The following is a 23,049-nucleotide window of genomic DNA, read 5'->3' as shown; positions in this document are numbered from 1 at the left end:
CACTAATAAGATTAACAAGCTAGCTTTTACATACAACATTGGAGAACAATTCTTCAGGCAAAGAGAAGAATTCAAGTACTTAGGTGTCACCTTAACTTCACATTTGAAATGGACAGGGCACATTGACCATATATGTTGTGCAGCACGAAGGAAGTTGGGTTTCTTAAAACACGAATAAAAAAAAAATCAACTAAATTCGAACCCATTTATAACGAACTCAATAGTTTTGAGAAAAGTGGTTATTGTATCAGTAGTTTGTTATATGTGGACTTGCCCTTCAAAACGCGCAAAAGCTTATGACACTGTAGCTTACGTGAACAGTTACGATTCGACACCACTTTGGTCTGAAAATGGGATTTGCAGTACCCTCATTTTTAGTTCCTGGCATTTTTCTGCATCTAACTGCAAGTTTCCGTTAAAAATGTCATCTAAAGAATGAAATGTGCATCACAGCGCCTTCGAAACAGCTCCCGGCCAGTTTCAATGACCTGCCATTGCGAAACTACAAGCACATCCACCGCCATATTTTTTTAAAGAGCTTGTGATATATATTACTATCAGCGGGACACGAGTAAATCCGGTATACGACAGCGAAGCGTTCTAGTTGCCTGGAAGCAGTAGCTACTGCGGCATGCCAGCATTTTGCAAAGGTCCTGCCGTCACAACTGAAGCACTGGCCACACGCTCGCCAAGAGCCGCGAAGTTACCTTTTACAGCATAAGCTGTTACGGGCTCATTCCAATAACCGTTTCGGTTCGCAATGATGCAGCCGCCGACGTTTGGTCATAACTGCTATCGCCGGAAATGCGAAAAAAAAAATACCCGCTCTCCGCCGGGATCGAACCCAGGCCCGCTGCGTGGGAGTCAGACGACGAGATGAGATTCAGACGAGGCATGCAATCAATGCTATCCCGATGTTAGATGTGCTTCACGTATTCTGGGTACCTCTTCGGTACACGTTATGACGTCTCCTCACAAGGTACGAACCGCTGCTGAAGAAGCGAATAGTAGAGCTACGTGCGCGGCTACAACCAGGCATCATCGGGCACGGCAGACTGCTGTGCAGAGAGCATTACAAGCCGCAGCTCGCCGTCGACGCCGGGCGGACAGTTCAGACCGTTCTCGTCAAAATCGAGGGGAAGACCCTCTTGTGCGTGGTGCCGAAATTGGAGCTACTCTTGCGCCGCTCAACTCAACCAGCTTACGCTGTGACTGTGCTGCGTGTGCTGCGCAGGCCCGTGACTTTTTTTTTTGGCCGCTCCGATCGAAAAAGTGCGAAGTTCGAAAGATAGAACGCCATCGCAATGCTGACTCTTTGCAATGAACGGTTCACCTCAACTCGGGCCACATGAATCTCGATTGCAATGCTTGAGCACTAAAAACACATCCAAAGATTATCTGCCTGATTCATATACAATCGTTATGAACATCACGACTCTTCAACAGCTACTTTGCAACTAGCAAATTTTTAATCACTATCAGGAAGGAGGAAGGTAGCCAGGATCAAGATCCTTCATTTGATGTACTTTGGTAAGCTGGGAATTTGACCTGATGATGTTATCGACAAAGATACAAGAGCATCCTGCCACAAACATATGCATAATATTAAACCAATTTTTGCATGCACCAATGTATATAAATATTTCTTTTTTTCCAAAGACAATCATCGAGTGGAATGCATTACGAAAATGTTCTAATTTTCTTATGCCTCCTGAGTGAATTGTACTGTAATGAAGTTGTATCTCACTTTTGTATTATGTATTGTGGATTTTGTTTTATTCCTCGGAATTAGGCAGTTTTGAAATAATTCATGTATGCATTCACGGCTTTGTACTCCCTCTCCTTCTTGAACCTTAATTCCATGGTCCGCAGTATGTACTAAATAAATAAAATAAGAGGCTTCATTGCATTTTAACTAGGCTATCAAATTTTTAAAGATAGCTAGAGCTTTTCAAGCAAGTCATTCAATTCCTTTGTGTGAAGTTCCATCGTAGTGAGTGACATTCATGATGCAGCAAAGGAAAGTGAATGGCATGTGGAGAAGGTGGTTACCTTTACGTCGGTGCCATCGGTGGGCATGAACTCTTCATAGATGAACGATCCTGTCTTTCTCACTCTACTCTCCGGGGAGTAGACGCTGCTCCTGCTACCAATCTTAAGAGTAAAGAAAATGATCAAGGAGACTCTGTACTATGATCAGGAATATGCATGTATCAAAGTTTTATGACCTATTCAACAAGACTTAAGAAGACACCTAAGACAAAAAGTAGGCTCAATTAATAGACTGGCATCCTAAAATGAACAATATGCTGCTTTTGATGACACCAGAGCTTTCATAAGTGATAAAATAAATGTGAGAAAGGAGGGATGTCCATTACAAGTCGGGAAGCAGCTCCTGCCGATACAAAATCATTCTGGCAAAGATTTGTCAGTAGCAGCGATGTGCACATGATGAAAATTAGCACATTAATAATCAAGAACCCACACTATACTTTGAAATGGTCAATTAAAAAATTGCATGTTAAATTTCTTTGAATATTTAATTATGGCGGAATATATGGGCCACTAAGTAGCTCGTCATGGAAGAAGGCGTGCGCATATGTTTCAATGGTCAGATGAAGTACCCATTATAAGTAACCAAAATCTTTGAAAGGTAATTGATTAGTGGAAAATGAACATTCGAGATTTTCAAAGCTGAAATCTGACACTCTACCTAGACTTACGAATTTACATTTGATGACACATAATAATGGATGGCTGTCAAAGCAGTTATTATGGCATGATGCCTCAATGCCTTCAGAGTGCAATGTATAACAATAGTATGACGAGCCATCGGCATTTATTCGACGATAACGAAGTGGCGCCTAAGCATGCAGCTCTGCGCACCGCGCGCTCGAGCCAGAGCAAGAACAAGGAACGAGTGGGCCAGCAGCGTTTGGTGATTTCGTCTGCGTTTGACCAATGAGTAATAAAGAATGTGGGAGATCACAAACCACACGTCTTCCCACAATAGCATCATATTACATGCTCAGAACCAGCTCAGAACATATGCCAAATGAGGCAAGGCCCCAAGCATGAAGCAGGCCATAGGTAATGCCATGGCAGTAGGAGGCAGTGGTCATGTGCATACCTGTCATCCTGTGAACTTTAAATTCCTAAAATTCCACTGACGCGACACCGAAGGGGGCAGATAGCACACATTTTTTTAAACACTTGCTCCGAGCACACACCTTCTCAAGGATACTCATGCACTTTATTAAAGATTATTTAACTTTAGACACAGTACACCAGCAGCAAGAAACTTGGCACAGCAAATAGTGACAAGCAACACATTGCCTTTAGATCACAGTGACTTTTTCAGCGACCGCTTCAGAAATCTTTGTATAATCTTGCTCAAACCAAGTACCCCTCTTGCATCCTTTCACAATCAGACTTCAAAGCGACGGTTCGAGGACCTACGAATGAAACCTTTTCGTGAACAGAATTTGCTTATCGTAAAACTTGATGCAACATTCGTAAAATGAGCCCAAATTCGTAAACATTATGTAAAATTTGAGTGTTGGCAGGTATGGATGCGGTACACACACAACTGATAGATGTGCCAGTCAGCCCCTCTGTACTAGTGAATATAGCCACACTATGACTGTACCACTAAAAGCCGAGTGTGTTGAGCGCTCAAGGGATGAGAGGTGAAAGATCAGAGAAACGGTCTGTGTTGCCAGAGAAACAACAGCACAGGACCAGATTTATCCGGTGCCAAATGTGAAGAAACGCAGAGTGAAGGAGGATAGGACGCGCTGAAGTGGCTCAGTGACTATGGCATTCTGCTGCAGAGTGCAAGGTTGCACATTTCAATAAATGCAAAATGAAAACGAAACCAAAAAATTAGGTGCACATTAAAGAACTTCAAGCGGTCGAACTTGAACCGAAGCCCTCCACTACAGCGTCTCTCTTAGTCTATGAGTTGCTTTGCGAGTGAACCAAATAATTTGATTTCAGAGGGTTTCGGAGGAGCCACTTCGGCGGTGTGCGGGCCAGTTTTGGGGGACGTGATCACAGTGCAACCTGCAACCACATCATCGGCCTGACTGGCATGCTTTGAATCAGTCACATTTACATATCTTGAATGGGTTGCATTAAAAGATGATGCAAATCATTTGTTTATTTTTAGTTGTAGCCTGCTCAAGGAAGCGAGGCGTCATACCTCAAGGGCACACCTTAAAGCTACATCACTAAAAAAAAAAAGAGATGCATGGATTTTCTATTGCTAGTACTTATTTTATCAAATGAACAACTTCAGTCAGGAAACTGACACTTTCATACATGCCATGGAAGCGTTTGTGAAGCCTTGCCAAAGAATTAATGGTAACCCCACCTTGCGGAAAAGGCGCTGGCTTCCGCCTCCTGCACTTGTTGGATAGTAAATGTAGATGTTGTGATCTTCAGCTGAAATGGGCTTTTCCACAAAGGGCTTGTTGAATGTCACACCATTCACTTCAACATGATCTTCACCCTCGACAAGTTCCCGTTCTGAATTCAGATAGAGAACATAGGTAACTAGGGTGAGAAATATGCATAATGAAGGAAGAGGTTTCACCTTTTGGTTATGTAGTGATAAGCCCAACAGGGCAGAATTTGCCGTTAGGCCAGTTGGTACACAGTGTTAAGAATGAAAACAGTGCAAAAAGCGGGACAAGAAAGAAAGGCAGACACAATGCTGTCTGTCTTTTAAAACAAAGCTTTCTTTGCCTCTTCCTTCCGACTTTTCCACTGTTGCTGCTGCTGCTGTCTGGCACGCCGCGTCAGAGGATGGTTGAGAACGTGTATAATGTACAAAGCCGGGCTGTCGAAGAAAGCTCTCTTGGCGTTGCCACAATGCCCTATGGAACTCCCTGGCCATCGGCACAATGCCCTCTTGACAGCTGTATTTACGCGTGACCCCCGCGCAACAGCATTGCAGAAGCTGCAGCGCATACCTTTGTACTCCCGCACAACAATTCAGAGCAAACATATATGGAATGGTTGAGAGGAAATGGAAGAGGAGACAGAGAATGGGTAAATGCGAAGCCGTCACATAGCGGGTAAATAACAATGTTGCCACTCTTCGCCCATGGCCCCTTGTATACATGGGAAGATCGCGAGAGAGGGGAAAGGCTCAATCAGAAAGCATGGCTCATTCAGGGTCAGATAATAAAGGAAACGCTACATGTAGATATAGTGAACATTGCGGACAAGCTAGAAAATTTTTAATTCAAGGCACGATAGGGCAAGGAAACGAACACTTCAGCCACGATGCAATGTGCCGTGTCAGACAATGAGAGTGATAACCTTCTTGCAGTTACCAACAACACCTCGAGCAAATGCATCTTGCTGTGTGTTCTGTTCACTACGCAGACAAACTCAAGTGGTTTACGCAAGGTAACATTTACCATCACCTGATAGACTGTCGTTTGCCGTCAATATCACCGCCAAATGTTGTCAATCAAAGCAAACAGCCCCACAAAGCTTCGCTTACCTTGATTCCCAGAGTGCTTGGGATCTGCATATTTTTTTTCTTAAAAAGACTATATCGTAAACCTTCAATATAAACTTTCTTTGCAGCGCTCTGCAAAATCTTTCAGCCTGATGCAAAGCAAACGGTTTCTGGTGAGGCAGCGCACCTGCCTACCAGCTCTTTAAACATTTGAAAAAGATATTATATGTATTCCGGGTGTCCAAGTTAACTTGGACCAAGATTTAAAAAAAAGACCAGGAGCTCTAGAGAAATCGTACCAACTGCATAGTAGCGACAGACGTGTGTACATACAGCCAGTATTTTTTTCATCACGAAGTATTAATTAATTGCTTTTAATTAGTGGACTTTTTAATTATTGCTTGAATCGCAAACATGTGAATTACAAAGTTGTAGGGCACCGCAAGAAACCTCCAAATCAAGCATTATAATTGGTCGAAGTTAATTGGGACACCCGGTGTGTGTGTATATATATACATTAAAAATTTTGTTATTTTCAGTTAACCTGTGCTTTCAAGTAAACATAAGCAAAAATATAGCATGCAAACAGCCAACATGCTTACCCACTCTCGCTGTTTGGAATAACCATACAAAACAATTAAACAGCAAGTTTACTAGTACTATGCATTAGATACACTCTGAGTGGTATAAACATTGAAAAGGCACCCTTGAAGTCCAACCAAGGAGTCACCAAGAAAACAGATGAACAAAACATGAGAAGAAGAACATACGTTTTTCATCTGTTGATTCTCTGTCGAGGACAGCGTACCTTGGCAGTTCAATACCAGCATCCTCGAGAATGCTGTACACTTTCCTCCTGCATAAAAAAACACAATTACTTGTCAGGTGTAATGGCAAGTGATCGATGGGATTTAAAGTGAAAAGACTGCACTATGGTATATAAGAGACGCTATAGAGAATTAGCATGAAGGAAACAGTGGTAAAAGACAGGATGGTGACGAGAGGAGGCAAACACAGTGCTGTTTGTCTCCATGTTAAAAAGCCAGATGTGCGTGGAATTAGGTAGCTGTGTTTGTGAAAGGTACAGAAAAAGGTACGTGAAAAGTACCGCTGTACATCAATGTACACCTGTGAGCAAAAGTATACGGACCACAGGGTCACCGAAAAAACTGAATTTCTTCGTCATTAGCATGCATAAACTGAAATTGACGAGTCTACTGGAAAATTCGCAATGCCAAGTTTGAACTGCAGTCTTTAATTTCGAATTACATTCACAGGCAGAGGAGAAAATCAGCTTTCTCGCGCAATCTCTGGTCCGCATACTTTTGCTCAAGGGTGTACATAGCAGTAGTGTATTACCGTATTTACTTGATTGTAAGGAGTTTTTTTTAATGATTTTCGTTGCTTGAACTAGACCCTCTTGTTACATTCAAATAACGGTAAAATTGCCCATTTAAAGACAAATATTCTAAATCGCATGGTTTTTAGCATTACGTTGTCCACCTATACCTTTAAAAAATTTAAATTATGGGGTGTTACATGCCAAAACCACGATCTGATTATGAGGCACGCCGTAGTGGGGGACTCAAGAAATTTGGACCACCTGGGGTTCTTCAACGTGCACCTAAATCTAAGTACACGGGTGTTTTCGCATTTCGCCTCCATCGAAATGCGGCCGCCGTGGCCGGGATTCAAACCCGCGACTTCGTGCTCAGCAGCCCAACACCATAGCCACTGAGCAACCACGGCGGGTCACCTATACCTTTACCTCGGTCCAATCCATAGACAAGTCAACCGAAGTTAAAACTTACTTTTTATTGAAATCGATGCCATTTTCCCTGAGCTTGTGAACAGTGTATGGTAACAGTGCTGCAGTACCCTGTAGCCTATCGCGCTTCGACTCCCGTTAATTTTTGACGTTGTGGCAATGCAACGCATTCGGTATGACGCCGACTTTGAGAGACGAGCAATTTTGATAACCGAGGGGGCTGGGAAACTCTGCCACGGCTCAGCAAACCGACGTACAACGAGACAACAATTTGCGGATAGCGGGACCAGCGGGAGGCCTTCTTTAAATACAACGCCGGTTGGAATAAAGCCCCTCCATACAAATTTTCACCAACCAGGTTAAAAGTACCGCCAACCTACCCTCCTCCACCGCGCTCTTCCCTCGCACACCCCCTCAGCTTCTGGCATCAAATGGAACTTTTGTGGTCCCAGCCTCTAGTATTAAGCGGATGTGACGTCACTGCTGCATAGAGGTGCGAGCGTGCAACAAGCGAAAATTCAGGAACCAGAATAACTGGAAACGGGAACTCCGGATGTGGAAATTGCGGAAGCGGAATTGGTTTGAGCAAGAAATTAGGGAACAGTGATGCATATGAAAGGTTGGTGCTACTTAGCAAAAGCGGCGGTGGCACGTGGATGGAGTGGCTATTGGTTGGAAGGGCTCTGTGGACCTCGCAGTGGCCTGGTACTGCCCCAGTATGAAATAGTTGTGCGGTCTTTAAAGTATTTAATCTGAAATGAGCTCTATGACACGGAAGATGACTTGATTCTCAGCGATCACTTTCGGAGATAGATTCATCTTTGCGAGACTCAGCTCATCCTGGTACCGAACCCCTCGAAATATACGGCCGACAGCCCTCTTGGCACTGATAGTGAGCTTGGCACAGTTCCAGAAACACTTGTTGGGGACACCTTCGTTGCCGAGTCATACGAAATTTCGCGAAAAGATATCCGAAAGTGATCGCCCGAGAATATCACCCTAGGAAAACTTTGTCTCCTTCTCAGACGATGGTGATGAGTGAAGAGAACTTGTTTCCGAATTGAGATTCCTTGAATAAAGGCACCATTTCTTCTTTCATTCATTTCATACTGGTTCCAATTGAGATTCCTTGAATAAAGACACCATTTCTTCTTCCATTCATTTCATACTGGTTCCATACTGATTGGAATAGGTCTTGACGCTGAGTTGCAATAGCGGTTCGCGTTACATTCAGGTAAATATGGTAGCCCACTGAATCTGAGGCTCTTAGACAAGCCTTCTCACTAGAGTTGTCATTTTTTTTTCTTGGAGTGTGTCGCTAAAATAAAACAAGGTCATCAATAAATTTCCGCAAGATTTTGCTCCAATGTCACTAAAATTGATGCTAGAACTATCGATTAAACTTTAAATAATGCAGGTATTCCAGAACACTATAACATATGCTACCATGGCCTAATGCATCTACCAAAACATTGAACATTTGTTTAGCGTCCGTGCAGGTGGGAACTAAACACTGAATTTACCAGCAGGATGTCGAGGGCTTTTACTTTACTAATATATATTTACAAAACAACAGATAATAGCAGCTGAGATCCTATGTTTATGTTTTGATTGTAAGGTTAAAGAGCTTTCACAATTCAAAAGAGCAAGCATAACAATTTTTCAAGCAAGAAAAGGAACTTGGTCGACATTATTCCTGCAAACTTTCTGGTTCTTGGCACGAGAGACCAACATCGGCAACGCGCGCTTTATAGCATGTTAACATGACAATGACACTTACATGAACTTTCCACAGGTCAAATACTATGCTGCCGCCCCTTAGTCTACCTGAACACTCCGCACAGCATTTATTTGTCCGAAAGTCATGCTTTCAGATTCGTGTAACGAGCCAAGCTGCTCCGTGTAGGTTACACCCTTCTACAGTTGATTTATTATTCACCTGCAGCGGTTTGAATTACAGCATGAAATTTATTGTAATATGTATTGATAAATAATTTACTGCTACGCTTGCGGATGTCCACTAATCGAATGTATTTAGTGAAACTGCAGATACCGCAGGGTCAAGACCTATTCCAATCAGCATTGCAAAGAATGAAAAACACATGCCTTTTGTCAGCACAATGGGAAGCTGGTGAAGATCAATGTACTTTGAAGCACACTGGTAAGACCCCTGACGTGAAGACTGCCACTGTTTCATCGAGGTCAAAGTCCACGTGCCATAGAGCCAATTTTGGCCGCTTACTTGTAGCTTTTGAATAATAAAGTGTGTTCTAGGAGGCCATTATCTAAACATCTTCCCTAACTTTAAATGATTGCTAAAAAAAAAAAGAAAAAGTCACCAGTCGTTAACCCTTTCCCTATCGTAGATGAGCTGAGCTAGTCCACACGGTTTGTACCGCTCCCACCGAAGACAAGCTGGGCTTTTCCACTGCTGAAACAAGCGCTTGTGCACTGCTGTCCTGCTGCCATCAAGCTACCATGATAAATTTTGCTTAGTTCTCTTTGGCTTCAACAGATGGTGCAGTAAAAAAATAAAATGCGCTCAAAGCTTGCATCTTGGCTGAAAAACGTTTCGATGCTGGCAACTGGGATTTAAAAATGGCGTCGTCCTCTGTGCGTACCCGTGCTTACAACGGCTCCGCTCCGAAAAAGGGGGGGAAAAACATTCGTTTGTGGACGTTTTGTCGGACTCGGACAATGAAGAAGTTTGGTTCTCCTCCAAGAGTGGCAGCGACGATACTGAGCAGCATATCTTCTCGGGATCATCGGATTCTGACGACGACAGCGTCTTGACGTGTAGGCTGTGGACACCGATAGATGTAAAGAGGGGGGGGGGGGGGGCATCGCCGCCTCCTAGGTTTGTTTTCACAGCCGCGCCTGGCATAAAGGTACCCGTGATGGAAACTGTGCGCGGTATTACTACAGAAAGTAGGACAATCTCTACTATGCACTGCAGTGGAGCCAAACCTCTCTCCATAGTTTAAAAAAATATTTTGCGTGCATCTTACAAATAAAGTGCCTTTAGGGATATATTTCGGTTGTTTCAAGATACGTAGAATTAATTAGGCAAATAAAAAAATGTGTATCTTTATATTATTTTTGGCAAAAAATTTCGGTAGGGAAAGGGTTAAACAGACAAGAAAGTAGCTAAATCTAGTGACAAAATCTATAAAATGGCAAAAGTGCTTCTCACTATACTTGACAAACCCACGCTTTAGGTCCCATTCCTCGTCACACACTCGCTATTTGAAAACCCTAGATTAGTACCATCCTGATTAGTGTCATCCGAACGACTTAATCGGCCATAATGGCGAACTTTTTTTTTTATTTTGCCTTTTTTCGAGGGGGGTGGGGAAGGAAGGGGGTTATGTGTTACATTGGAAGCAAGGTTTCTAGTATAATGCAAGGTGCTTTCTCAGCCTGGTAATAGAAACTAACACTGTATCACTAAAAAAATATTTACCACCTATGTTCTTAAATGTGCCACAGAATACCAGTGCATGGGCTTAGTTTGTGCTCTGCATCCCCTGGAATTCAGTGAAGATAGCGCTGAGGTTCACAGCAGTGACCTTGTGCTCAGCAGCAGAAAGTCTTAGTGATGGAGCCATTGTGGCAGATAGCTGCGAGGTGTCACAAATTCCCTAGTCAACTGAATGCCAACAGCTCAAGGTTTATGTCAGAGAATGCACAGAGAAGGAACAGCAACGTGGTGTTTAGCTTAGCTTACCACACTCTTCTACAAACAATCAGAAATTTTTTTCTGACACTGCAGTGTACAGCAATGCAGTTCAGTAAACCCTTTCAGGCACTGTGTGTGTACAATTGTGCACATAAATAAAATGCATCGAAAGCAAAAGCACTGATAAAAACACTCAATATTTAAAATGTGTCACATGCATTTTGAAACACTTCTGACTGGACCTGTGCAGCAAGTTTTGACTAATATGTGTAAAGTGTCTTTCTTAAGTAAGTTGGAAAATAGATGCTTGGGTGTTTGCTCTAGGTGTCAATATGTCATTCACTTCACTTCACTGACATTCACTTCACTGATTGTTTTTCACTATATTTTACATCAGACATACTTTTCACGCGACTGGATAGACACTTTCCAAGTATGCTAGACAAGAAACAGTTTATGTTCTCATATCTAGCAAGTTCATGCACCGAGTCCACATTTTGTGACCTTGACAAAACTCGCCGAAGGACTGAAAATTCTCAAAGCTGTACACTTTTCATAATTGTGAAGATGCAAAAGAGGTTGTGAAACTAAATTTTCAGTAAGAGAGTTAATTGGCACCTGAAGAGGTAAATGGTATTGAACAATAATTTTTTTTGTCCCTTGCAAGCTTTTTCAGAAACGTTGATATGTGACAGAGTATCGTGTTAGATGAGCACATCTTATTGTGTTACTGAAAACATCGAAATTTTACATTCAGAGTAATGCATAAAATGCCACGCTTAAAGAACAAAAGAAGTATCTGTAAAATCTCAAGGGTACTGATTTGTTTTGTTTTTCTTTTCTTTTTTTTTCACATGATTTTTGTCCAAGAGCTTATGAAAGCATTTCTTCAAAGGACAACACGCAAAATAATAGTTAGCCAAGTACCTGTCCTGGATGTCATATTGCATGAAGAGATCGTTGACAATGAAAGGATTTCTGAGCTCGGCATATTCGATGGCCTTGTTCAGGGGAAACCCTTTGGAATGGAAAGACACGAGGCAGTCGCATAATGGCCACTCTTCAACTGGTTCCTGCCCATATAAAACAAAACACCATTACATCTCCTCTTGAAAGAACTGAAGTGAGCACCAGAAGTCACTGCACAATGCAATCTTTCTCCAGGCATTTTAATTTTGTGCCTATATACATCAAGCAAACAGTTTCTGAAACACTCATTCTAGAGTTACAGCCCTTTGAAGACTTCTAAGCTGAATTAAATGAGCCAGAGTTGGTATCATGCTGTCATTCTCTACTTTAATTGCAAAAAGGCTCGGTCTACTTCGGCATTCCTGGCTCCTTGTCCATGCTAGCAAAGGAAGGCTAAAAGATAGATGCTCAAGAGGAAACTCTTTAGTGGCACTGCAAATTCTGTACATTTTTCACGTTTTGTGAAGAAATTTTGTGACAAAGATATGCAAAGGAAACAACAGCAACAACGACGGTTGTACAAGATAGCGTGCATAGAGCAGGCTACACAGAACAGCTGTGTAGTCACGGTTCAGAACATTTGCTGAGCTGTTTTTCATGGTTTTTCTTTGCAATGTCCTGCTATGCTCGCAGACAACTTCCTGTGGCAATGAAGGGAAAGTTACAGAGGCAAAGCGCACAAAAGTAAGAGCGCTCTTGAAAGAAGTCCCACATTTTCATCCGCATTAGTTTAAACTAGAGAAGAGAGATTTTGTGGGGTTTCAATGTCCCGAAACAACACTGCCGTAATGAAATACGCCCTAGTATAAATGAACTGCAGAAGTGTGCAATGCTGGGCTAATATAGTTAGTTAAGCATGATCGAAAAAAGTAAAAACAGTGCAAGAACCACAATACACAGAAGAAGTAAGACACACCACATGCCCTAGTGGAGTGCTTTAGTATCATTTTGACCCTCTAGGGTTCCTTAACATGCAGCTACATCTAAGAATATGAACATCTTGGTGAAACGCAGCTGCTGCAACTGGGATACGACCCCGCAAATTTCCTGCTCAGCAGCAGAATGTCATAGCCACTGAGCCACCGCGGTGAGTGAGAAACACTTAAACATAGTTGACAAAAAGGGCTTATGAATAGTCCCTTGAAGTTTGTAGGCCACCAAGACTTACATTTAAGATGACTTCCTCAGGAAAGACGACAGTTTTAATGTATTCAAATTCTTCAAGCCTCGTGAGAATCTCTTTCATCGGTTTGGACTGAGATTTCTTGGCCATGGCACAAATGCCAACAAGGACTTGCTTCCCTTGAGCAAGACCTTCATCTTCCGAATCTGCGTGATCGGTATCCTAAAGAGAAAAGAAACAAGTGCATAATAAACACAACAAAATTTCTCTGTGTGCTGGTAGCCCGAAACAAATTTTCAGCACTTCACATTGCTACAGCACATGACAAAGTGCACAGAAAGCCACAATCGCAATAGGCATGAAAGCATAACTTATTCCCCAAAATGTCGTGTTGCTGAATAATAAACCAACTCTGTGTTTTTAGCATGCGTGTATAAGCCTTTGTAGCAAATGTTTTCTGTTAGTTAAAATTTAGTAATTTGTGTATACTATAGGCAGACTGAAGCATGGCGTACATTCAAACTATTGACTATGGCTAATAAATATTTAAGTCTGCAATGGTTGGGTGATAGTTATGTGAACCATGACTGCTCAAGTATATTAACAATTCAACTCGTTTTTCCTAAGTACGATTTGAATAATGTCTAACTGTTTACGTTATTTGAAATGTGTACCATGATACTGATTAAATAGTATTAATTTTACTTTAGCAAGGTAAACAGAACAGAGCTGGACATGTAATGTGGAAAAGAAAATTGTAGTTGAAATGTCATGGCACACACTATTCTAAGATAGCAGAGCTTTTCTGTGTAAGTTCGCAACCCCCATATGCCATTAAGTAAACAATATACGTTGCCAGGTAAATAAAGTAAGCATAGCCAAGGGAAACTCATGCACCCTGGATACACACACACAAAGAATGACAACATAAGAAGTGCACTACATCTACAACTACAAGCCAACAGCAATGGTCAATAAAGGGTGTAATGCTAATGCATTCCTGTATGCATGCAAACTAGTATGCTGGGCGCTACAGAAGATAATGTGTGTATGACGTTTGAAGCAAACGTGATCTAGAACGGAGGTCTCGTCCCACAATTGTCTGGAAGCTGCACAAGGTACACTGTGATAAAAGACATCATGCTATTACAATGAGAACTGATGAGACGCATTTAACTACAGTCTCACACGGCAGACTTGAGACAGGTCCAGTAACTAAGAAACTACACATCATGCACAACAAATTCAATACATTAAAATGTTCTCTAAACAACAACACTACATTTGGGGCTTTTTTCAACATTTGTGATGTAATCTAAGCAGTTCGGACCTTGAATTTTGCATCTAACAACAAAACAGAAGACTCTGCTTAAACAAAACTTGAAGGAAACTAACAGTTTGCTTGGTTTAATTGAATTTGTTGTTCATATGAAGCAGTACAAACTATTATGTGAAGAACACTTACATTACAGTTAAGGAGAGTTATGCTACTGTTCCCTTGAACTTAAGTACTAAACAACAATATTATATAAGTTTCTAAACCTCGACTCAGAATTGTCATATACGCTCACACTAGTAGTGAAGGGGTTGTTGATTTGTCTGGTAAGGTAACCATGTGACCAAGGAGCCCTGTAGGGGCTACAAGACACCTCTACTTTCATCATCATTCACTTGGTCTGCCCCTGCGATTTCATCCTCAACACACTCACTTTATCATCACACATAGAGCCAAAGATTCAAATTATCCACTCAGAACCTGCTGCGCAGATAAGTGACCCAGCGTTAATCAAAAATGTTTCTTACAGTGAGAAATTGTGTAATACTGCTCTTTAGCTACTTCACCCTTTTCTTGCAGCATTATGTTTATAATTTTCCCATGATTTTGTACACCTTGCCATTGCAATTTCTTGCAACAATTCTTGCCAAATTTTCGAAGCTTAGTATTGCCCACAACTTTGTATATCTTGCCACAGCAATTTATTACGACAGTCCTTGCCAAATTTGGGAACTGTAGTAGTGTCCTTTGCCTTATTTCTTCCTTTTGCAGGCACTGCTTTTGTGTATGAGACGTCAACTATGTCTGACGTACAGTGTTGGAATTCCATACCGTTAATCTCAACCCTTATGTAATTCACCAGTTTGGGGCCTTAGAAGTCGATAATTTAAAATGCTAACAACAGAAGAAAACAGTTGCTGTTATTTGAAGGCTATGAACACGGCAAAGGTATGACACCAACTGGGCCTGCTCCCAAGTTCCACTGAAATTAATATGTACTTTTGAGTTCTGTTTATGCAGAGTCTACTGCATACACTGAGTGTTTCGGCAAAGGCTTTAACGAAATGCAGAACACAGAATAGTAGAGATTAGGAGATTATGCTTTTGCAACACGTCAACATGGCTGCTCCAGTTACCACTTATCAGCTCTGCGAAAAAAAGCAATGCATTTTCATTCCCATCTTGTAAATATATGTCTCAAAACTGGTGTAAGGCAAAAACATCTAGTTAACAGGTGGACTTCATGGTCTGGCTAGCTTTAATTCTGCAATTACGTGTCCTCTAAAGTTTCTAAATGAAATATTAATGAATCTTAGTTAATTAGTTTATCCATTGGTGATTAACACATATATCCTTATGTCCGCTGCTGTGGATGACAATGCAAAAAGATATCTCAGAATCTCTGTTACTCTGAGCTTTATAATCAAAAGTCTTCACTGAAACACCCTATTATGATTCATACCCCACATGGTGAGTGATGCTGTACTATATACCCCTCAAGTCTACGCAGTCATTAATTAATCTTCCTGAATTTTGCTAAAAATGTTGAACTTTGTTAACATCTCCCTTCTTAAGGATAGCTGTAGTCATATCGCTCAGATGTACAGTGCAAGCACCAGAAAAACTAAAGTTTCACTTTGAGGACAGGGCTTTTTCTAGGTGTTAATATTGCAAAGGTATTCTAAGAAGGCATTGTGGGGGATGTTGTGAACATTTGTAAGTTGAAGGTGCATAGTCTTATAGCAGTCTGTATACCATATCAGCTCAGTGGGCAAGCAGCCTTCACTGCCTGATCATCAAGTAGACAAGTAAGAGAGAGATGCCTAAAGGATCTGAAAGAAAACAGTACTTTAGTTTCTAGTCATGCAAGGTAAACAAAAGTTGTAAGAGAAAGTCAGGCCAGTTCATCTGACGATGTCACTATCAATGCGAACAAGACACCACAGAAAGCGCATAGTTCACTGTGAGAGCGTTTATGATTGTACTTAGGAAGCAAGCGTAACTGTACATAAAGCGACTGGGCGCGGCATAATTAGATGCCATTTTATAATGTTAGCAACTACAAAATGAAAAAAAAAAGGGGAAAAAAAAGGAGAGAGAGAAAGCTCTTATAGGAGCGTAGTTCCTTACTATGGCTTTTCATTAACACCACAAAGAAACTTTTCGCCAGCAGAAACTGCAAATTAATTTAACTACGAAATTTAAGTAAATGAAATTGACTATAAACAAACAAAGCAGTACAATCTGAAGAGACATTGCACAAGCAACTGCAAGGTATATTTAGGTAATGTCCTTTGTACTCCTACACAAATTGGCACTGATTTACTCAGAAATTTCAACACATGCTGGAAGTTCTGGCCCGTTGCATGTCATGAGTGCACCCTTTTTATAATGTTGTGGCTCAAAGTGCCACGTTCAGCTGAAGTGATTTGCTTTCTTCCCCCCCCCCCCCCCCCCACTTTCTTTGTGTGTTTATGTTTCATCTAGTCACTCAGATGATACAGACCAAAAATGTATAATACTCCAGCCTATATTAAAACAAAATAGCTGCATTCATATAACATCCTATCATGGCCAGATGATAAAGTAATGTTGCAAGCAAAGTGCAGTTTCAAGCAAAAGATATAAACACAGAGGAAGTCTTATCTGAACAAGCCTATAATGCCACAGCAAATATATTACAGTTTCCCCATACAATATTTCCATGTACATGCATGACTAAGAACTAGACAGATTCACAAAAAAAGGCAAATTTTTAGCAACAGTGGCCGCTGTATGTTTTTTGCTGTCCACCTCTGTGCCTAACTTAAGCTTAACTGCATAAACTTTCTTTTCTTTTTTATCATATTACCACACAAAAAAATAACCTCAAACACAGGAGCGCAACTTACAAACATGCTATAAAAAGAATTTCAGTAAAGGAAAGACATTACTATCTTCACTCCTATCAGCACACTTCATACAGCTATTGCAGAAACTGATATCAGCGCATTCAGAAAGTTTGCAGGCGTATCAGAAAACCAGGCACCTATGTAGTGATGCTTCATACAATACAACAGAGCTCTGGTTTAAGCCCTAATATCGTGAAGTGATGTGACAAAGTTGTTCGTGTAATACAAAATATCAATTTAAAAGATTTTGTAAGCCCAGGTTCCTTTATAAGAAGTAAGCTTTAGCAAATCATGTCCTACTCAGGGAGCGAAATAATACTTGAATGAGAAGCATGCACTTATACATGGTAAATAAAGCAATTTGTATGACCACAACCATAGACTGAATGGTTGCCAATTTGGTTCCAACAGCCCAAATCAAATGCAAAAACAGCACGGCATATGTGTAAACAGAATCACGTATAATGTGATGTTAGCAACATTTTGGTGTAGTAAGGCAGAACCAAATGAAAATGTGAGGTACAAATAAATGGCCATCAACAGAGAACACAAAGCAAAGAAAACAAAAGCTAGAAAAAAAAAAGAAAGCATACATACACATCTCAATGCCCTCCAATAAGCGGCAATATCCACTGCAGGTCTGTTCCATGGGTGAAAAATGGACACATTTGTTGAGAGATTCAAGGGAAAGCCATAGTAAGACATTGAAGAACTTGGAGGCAGCTGGACGCACACCACAGCAGCAGCAGAACAGTTGGTAAAGGAGCGAGAAACGTTTCCTGTTTCCTCAAACCATGCAGACGGCTCGTGGCTGTGTTGCGATCCTGGGTTTCACATAACACCAATGGGCCTGCGCGGTAGTACGTGTCCAGCCTGTGTGCTCAGCTGAAACATGTATATTGAGCTCCACACAGTGTTGTGCAACTTCCCGGCAGCTGTGCAACGATAAGCATACAGGAGATCATGCCCAAAAACCATCTCAAGCCTTAGTACAAAACGTACAAGAGGAATGTTTAATAGGTTCATGCTCTTTCGCCTAATGTGCGATTTCATTGTTCTTTCATCGTCTGTGTGACATAAGAAAAAACAAGAAAAAAAAAAGCTAACAAAACTATTTCAAGCTGGCATTCGTCATTAAGCAACATATTGCTCTAGAGTAATGAACGTAACCTAAATGTTTACCAGAGAAGCGCTCAGCGTTGCAGTACAGAAAGGTTACAACAGGCCTTCTAGCAAACTACAGGTCGTCGACATGCAATGAATGAGAGTGGTGGCTGCGATCAAATGTGAAAACTTCAGTAACGTAGAAAGCAGCTCGTGACACACGCGCGCGCATGCGAAGCGTAACGGATTACCTTTTCTATTTTGTTCCAATTAATGTAACCACAGTCATCCCCAATGTAGAACAACGGTTGACTTGTCAGGCCCAGATAACCTTGCTCCAATTCATTGTAAGACATTATCGGGCATCGCCTGGAGAAACATCAAAACAAGCATATGTCAGGCACAGGCAGAGCGGTCATCTGAAGCTATCAAGTCTAACCTCAGCGTTTCAATAAGACAGAGCTATTTTCTTTTTTTCATACTTATACGGTGGACACATACCTTTCTGAAATCGTGCAGCCTGATAGATACGCGCAGGAACGTTCAGATCATACTGCATGGTGTCAGCTCACCATAGGAAAATAGCGTACGTCTCCTATTAAAAATACGTCAGGGGGCGCGAATCTAGTACTTAAAAAGGAGCTATAGCAGACTAAATTACAAGGGCAACTACCGGAAGCTTGCGGTACAGGGGTACTGTACTGTGTTTCGTAAAATAATCGATCGCTATTCGTATCGTAACGAATGGCTGGGTGTTCGCTTGTACTGTAGAAAGAAACGGTGATACTATTAGGGTTATTACGACACTAGGAGAAATAAAAGAACCGCAAGGAAGAACTACGTATTTACAAGATATTGCAATAGTTGCATTGCGCAACTACACCACACACACACACGCACACTGACAGGTAACAAAAAAAAGGGACGTCCTCTAACTGCTCTAGACTCCCATAGCGATACCAGCAGCCACTGCAGCTGAGAACACTAACGCCACTAACCGGTAGAAACCTTAAACCGAAACCGAAACCACCTCTTGCATACGCACCAGGGTGTCGCTCAGAAGCTGAGATCCCAGAGAGATCCTTTGGAAAGAACGTTGTTGGCCAGTGTTGTAGATAGATAAAGTGGCGTCGATCAAATAGACGTTGTGACAACAGGGAGTTGTTGCTGGCGGTGCGATGTCGGCACCACCTATGAAAAGATGAGATCATAACATTATTCAAATGCTACTCGTTGCTGCGGGGACTTTGGAATGAGTACTGCCAATTCATTTTTGACTTATTATTTTTATTTAAATGAAGGCCAAGACCCTGGGAAAGCAGTACCCCCCTACCCCATTCCCACTTCTGAAAGCCAACCCCTCCCCTCTAATAGAAAAAAATAACCCTTGCGTTCACATCTAAAATATGAAAAGCATGCGAAGGCGAAATAAGCCCTGGTTTATGTCGTGGCCCCAATCGTGGCCCCGGTCAAACACTTCGCACGCCCTAGCATATATATATATATATATATATATATATGTGTGTGTGTGTGTGTGTGTGTGTGTGTGTGTGTGTGTGTGTGTGTGTGTGTGTGTGTGTGTGTGTGTGTGTGTGTGTGTGTGTGTGTGTGTGTGTGTGTGTGTGCAGCTATATTGCCGCACAGTCTCCTCCACACCCTGCTTCCCTTTTCGTCATCGGTCGAACTCTTCTGTCCCATTGTCGCGGGCTAGAGATCACTGTGGTTGAACAGCGGCATGGGCGCATTTTTGTATGTTTGGATGGCGCCGTCTTTGAGGTCATAGAGTGGAGTCTTGGTTTTCTTGCACTTCTGAAATCCCCTATTTACTCGTAGATAGGACGAACGCGAATGTAGGTCGACCCTATAACGAAAGTGTTCAAAGAAAAAATAGAAAAAAAAAAACATGGTGCAAGATCATCGGTCACCAGAGGTCAGACGACCGAATGCCGTAGGTCTTAAAATCGTATCTTGTACCCTGGATTTTTTTTTTTTTTTGAGCAGCTTGGCTAGCTGGGACACATGGTACATTGAACTCGCCGAGAAATAGAAAAATATAATTCGAATATAGGTCGGGCGATATCTTTTAAATAAAAAAAGTAAACATGCCGCACCTTAACTTATTTACCTAAGTTCTACTAAACCTCTCTAGTCGATGCCATAAGCGGCATCCTAATCAGAACAGCAGGAGAAGTCGTCCTCGTTGGATGCTTCGCAGGCTTCAATATTATTGAGGTTAGCGCATTATGGCTTTCGCGGAACAAATCTACAACTTATTAAATCTAACCTGAGCGCGCGCCATCAATACGTCGATTTAAACAAGTATGTATCTCACCAATGGTCTATTGAATTTGGAGTTCCCCGTGGTAGCATACTGGGACATATTCTCTTTCTTTGCTTTATTAACGATATTGTAAAAATATCTGAGGTTGGTGCTCGGTACTCGTTGGGGGACATTGAGCTGTAACACGAAAGGGAAGTGCGTTGAAGTGTGGCGCGACTGCCTCGCTAATCGGGAGATCGCGAGAGGCAGCGCGTGGGTGACGCGTAGGCCCGATTCACAGTAGCCGCCGCAGACAGACCTCCGCTCATGCAGCACTTTGTTTCCATACAGACGACGCACGCTACTCTGGCGCCATCTCGTAGCCGTCGTCGCCGCAGAGACCGTCTTGCACGGCACTATATATGCTTTTCTTCTCACGCTTTCGCCATGCCCTCCTCCTCCGTTTTCAGCCTCGTGGTTCCACTGCACCCTCCTCGCGCTCTCTTCGCTATCACCGTCTTTCATCCTCCGCTGCGCGCCGCGTTCGCTCTTTCATGCTTCGCTGTGCTCGTCCGCTTGGTTACGAGGGACAACGCCGACGCTCGCCGAAGTAACGGGCGCCTCAGAGCTGTGCTCTGAAATGCGCTTCGCTCAATAGAAAATTCCTCGTTTCTAGAACACACTGAACCACTCTTTCACAAACATAAAATTATGAAAATTCACGATATGAACAAGTACAAATTACTGAGAACCTACAAAGACGCCATGTTAGATCGAGCGGAACTACTTGAACTAGCAAATCTTAGGAAAAATACAATTTCTTATCCTTTCAGGTATAAACCGCCATACTACGTTCCCTTCTCGCGCACCCATTATAGGAAAGAAAGAATTGACTACGCACTGGCAACCACACTAAATGAGCTAGACCGGGGAAATGTTGACGTTCTAGCCTTTAGTAGCAAAATTTTATTTGTCCTGTGTGTATAACTGTATTGGAACTGTGTGTAATTGTACATTGAAACATGCATGCTTTGTCATTGTTTTTTTTTTTGTAACTGTTCATATGTAATGGTATTGTACGATTGCTTCTTCATTTGCTGATATGTTTGTATAACTGAACCATATAACAAAATGTCGCGCCACTGCTGTTGTACGAATGGCTAGAGCTTAGTCAAGCTGCGCAGAGGACAGCTTTTTTTCTGGTCCCCTATTTTCGCAATAACAATGTATTGTCTACGGCGAAAATAAAATTGGTGATTGATCGAAGTCGTCCTCGGTGCCGTCGAGTGCGTTGGATATGCAGCATTTCTTAACGCCAGTCTGGATAAACCCCAAATTGGCATTACGGCGGGCGCGGCGGAGGAACTCCGTTAGCTAGGCACTTTGCTAGCTTTGTTCGCTAATATACGCGTAGGTCGAGATTCTTTGTTCACGAACTCCGGTTGACAGCTCATTTTGGGCCACATTTACAAAAAAAAAAAAAAAAGTTGTCGCAGTTTCACCTAAAAGGCGAAGCATCAATTGCGATAGCAAATTTGTAGAGAGCTATACGGAGATAATTAGCTTTATCAGCTGTATAAACTTGGACATGCAGCAGCACCGGCAACACGCAGAACTGTTGTCGACGCCGTCGGCGTTTTGCCCGCGTTCGCTCAAAATGCGTGCGGCGTTGGTGACTGTTGCCGGAGCCTCTGATATAAATAGGCACTTGGTGCCCCAGCCAAACGTCGCCTCCCTTCCCTCCCCCCCCCCTCCCCCACGGCCTCACGCGCGTTGGAAGAAGGCGCGTTTGCTCTACATATATATATGGTGATTGTAAAGGAGGAAAGAGACGCCTACTTCTGCAGCCCTTAAGGGAGCACGGCGCAGAACGCGCGTTTGTTCTCCGCCGTGCGTTCACTCCCCGTGAAAGCGCGCGCCCCTCGCGCCCTTTCACTCGCACATACAGCGTTCGGCGCGCGGCGACGATTTAATCTCCATTGACGTCATACGGAGCCTCACGGCGACGGCGACGGCAGAAATCTGCTTTTGAGTGTCCATATAATTGCTATCGCAATAAAAAGAAAAAAAAAAGATAGATCACGTTTACCTATGTTCGAATAAATGCGGTAATCAATAAAGCGCTTATTCTTTTTGTACACTTACGGGATGAACACATTTTCATGCGTGGCTGCACGGGGGAGAAGGTAAAAAATAAAAAAAATGGAATTTTACGTGCCAAAAGCGCGATTTGATTATGAGGCACGCTGTAGTGAGGGACTCCAGATTAATTCTGACCACATATGCTTTCTAAACGTGCACCCAATACACCGTACAAGGCGTTTTAGTGATCCGCTCCCATCGAAATGCGACCGCCGTGGCCGAGATTCGGTCCCGCGCCCACAGCAACTGCGCCACCACTGCGGATATAGGGGAGAGAAGGTAAAAGGAACTGCGGAACACAAGATTGATAGACATTTAAGTAAACAGAAAGGAGGAAAGGTTGGCTGCCACTCCTCACCGAGGT

General features: G+C 42.3%; 1 protein-coding gene across 25 annotated transcripts in view; it reads right to left on the bottom strand.

Moving 5' to 3' along the window:
• Positions 1–19,242, bottom strand: part of LOC119455988 (inositol hexakisphosphate and diphosphoinositol-pentakisphosphate kinase) — a 69,009-nt gene extending 49,767 nt beyond the window's left edge. For 20 of the 25 annotated variants that reach the window (XM_037717547.2, XM_037717553.2, XM_037717563.2 and 17 more), the window contains exons 1-7: positions 18,535–18,652; positions 17,777–18,064; positions 13,058–13,234; positions 11,848–11,993; positions 6,244–6,329; positions 4,376–4,530; positions 2,053–2,154 (exon numbers count right to left, since the gene is read on the bottom strand). In XM_037717547.2, the coding sequence (XP_037573475.1) occupies positions 2,053–2,154; positions 4,376–4,530; positions 6,244–6,329; positions 11,848–11,993; positions 13,058–13,234; positions 17,777–17,884 (774 nt within the window). In that variant the 5' untranslated portion in view covers positions 17,885–18,064; positions 18,535–18,652. Of the gene's footprint in view, positions 1–2,052; positions 2,155–4,375; positions 4,531–6,243; positions 6,330–11,847; positions 11,994–13,057; positions 13,235–16,043; positions 16,121–17,776; positions 18,115–18,534; positions 18,655–18,784 lie in introns of those variants that run through there. The other 5 variants (XM_049669485.1, XM_037717551.2, XM_049669481.1 and 2 more) reach the window with 5 other exon arrangements.
• Between the last annotated feature and the right edge of the window lie 3,807 nt (positions 19,243–23,049).

The sequence above is a fragment of the Dermacentor silvarum genome, chromosome 6, assembly GCF_013339745.2.
Source record: "Dermacentor silvarum isolate Dsil-2018 chromosome 6, BIME_Dsil_1.4, whole genome shotgun sequence".
NCBI lineage: Eukaryota > Metazoa > Arthropoda > Arachnida > Ixodida > Ixodidae > Dermacentor > Dermacentor silvarum.
The sequence above is the reverse complement of the archived record's forward strand: the minus strand, read 5'-3'. Positions and strand labels throughout refer to the sequence as shown.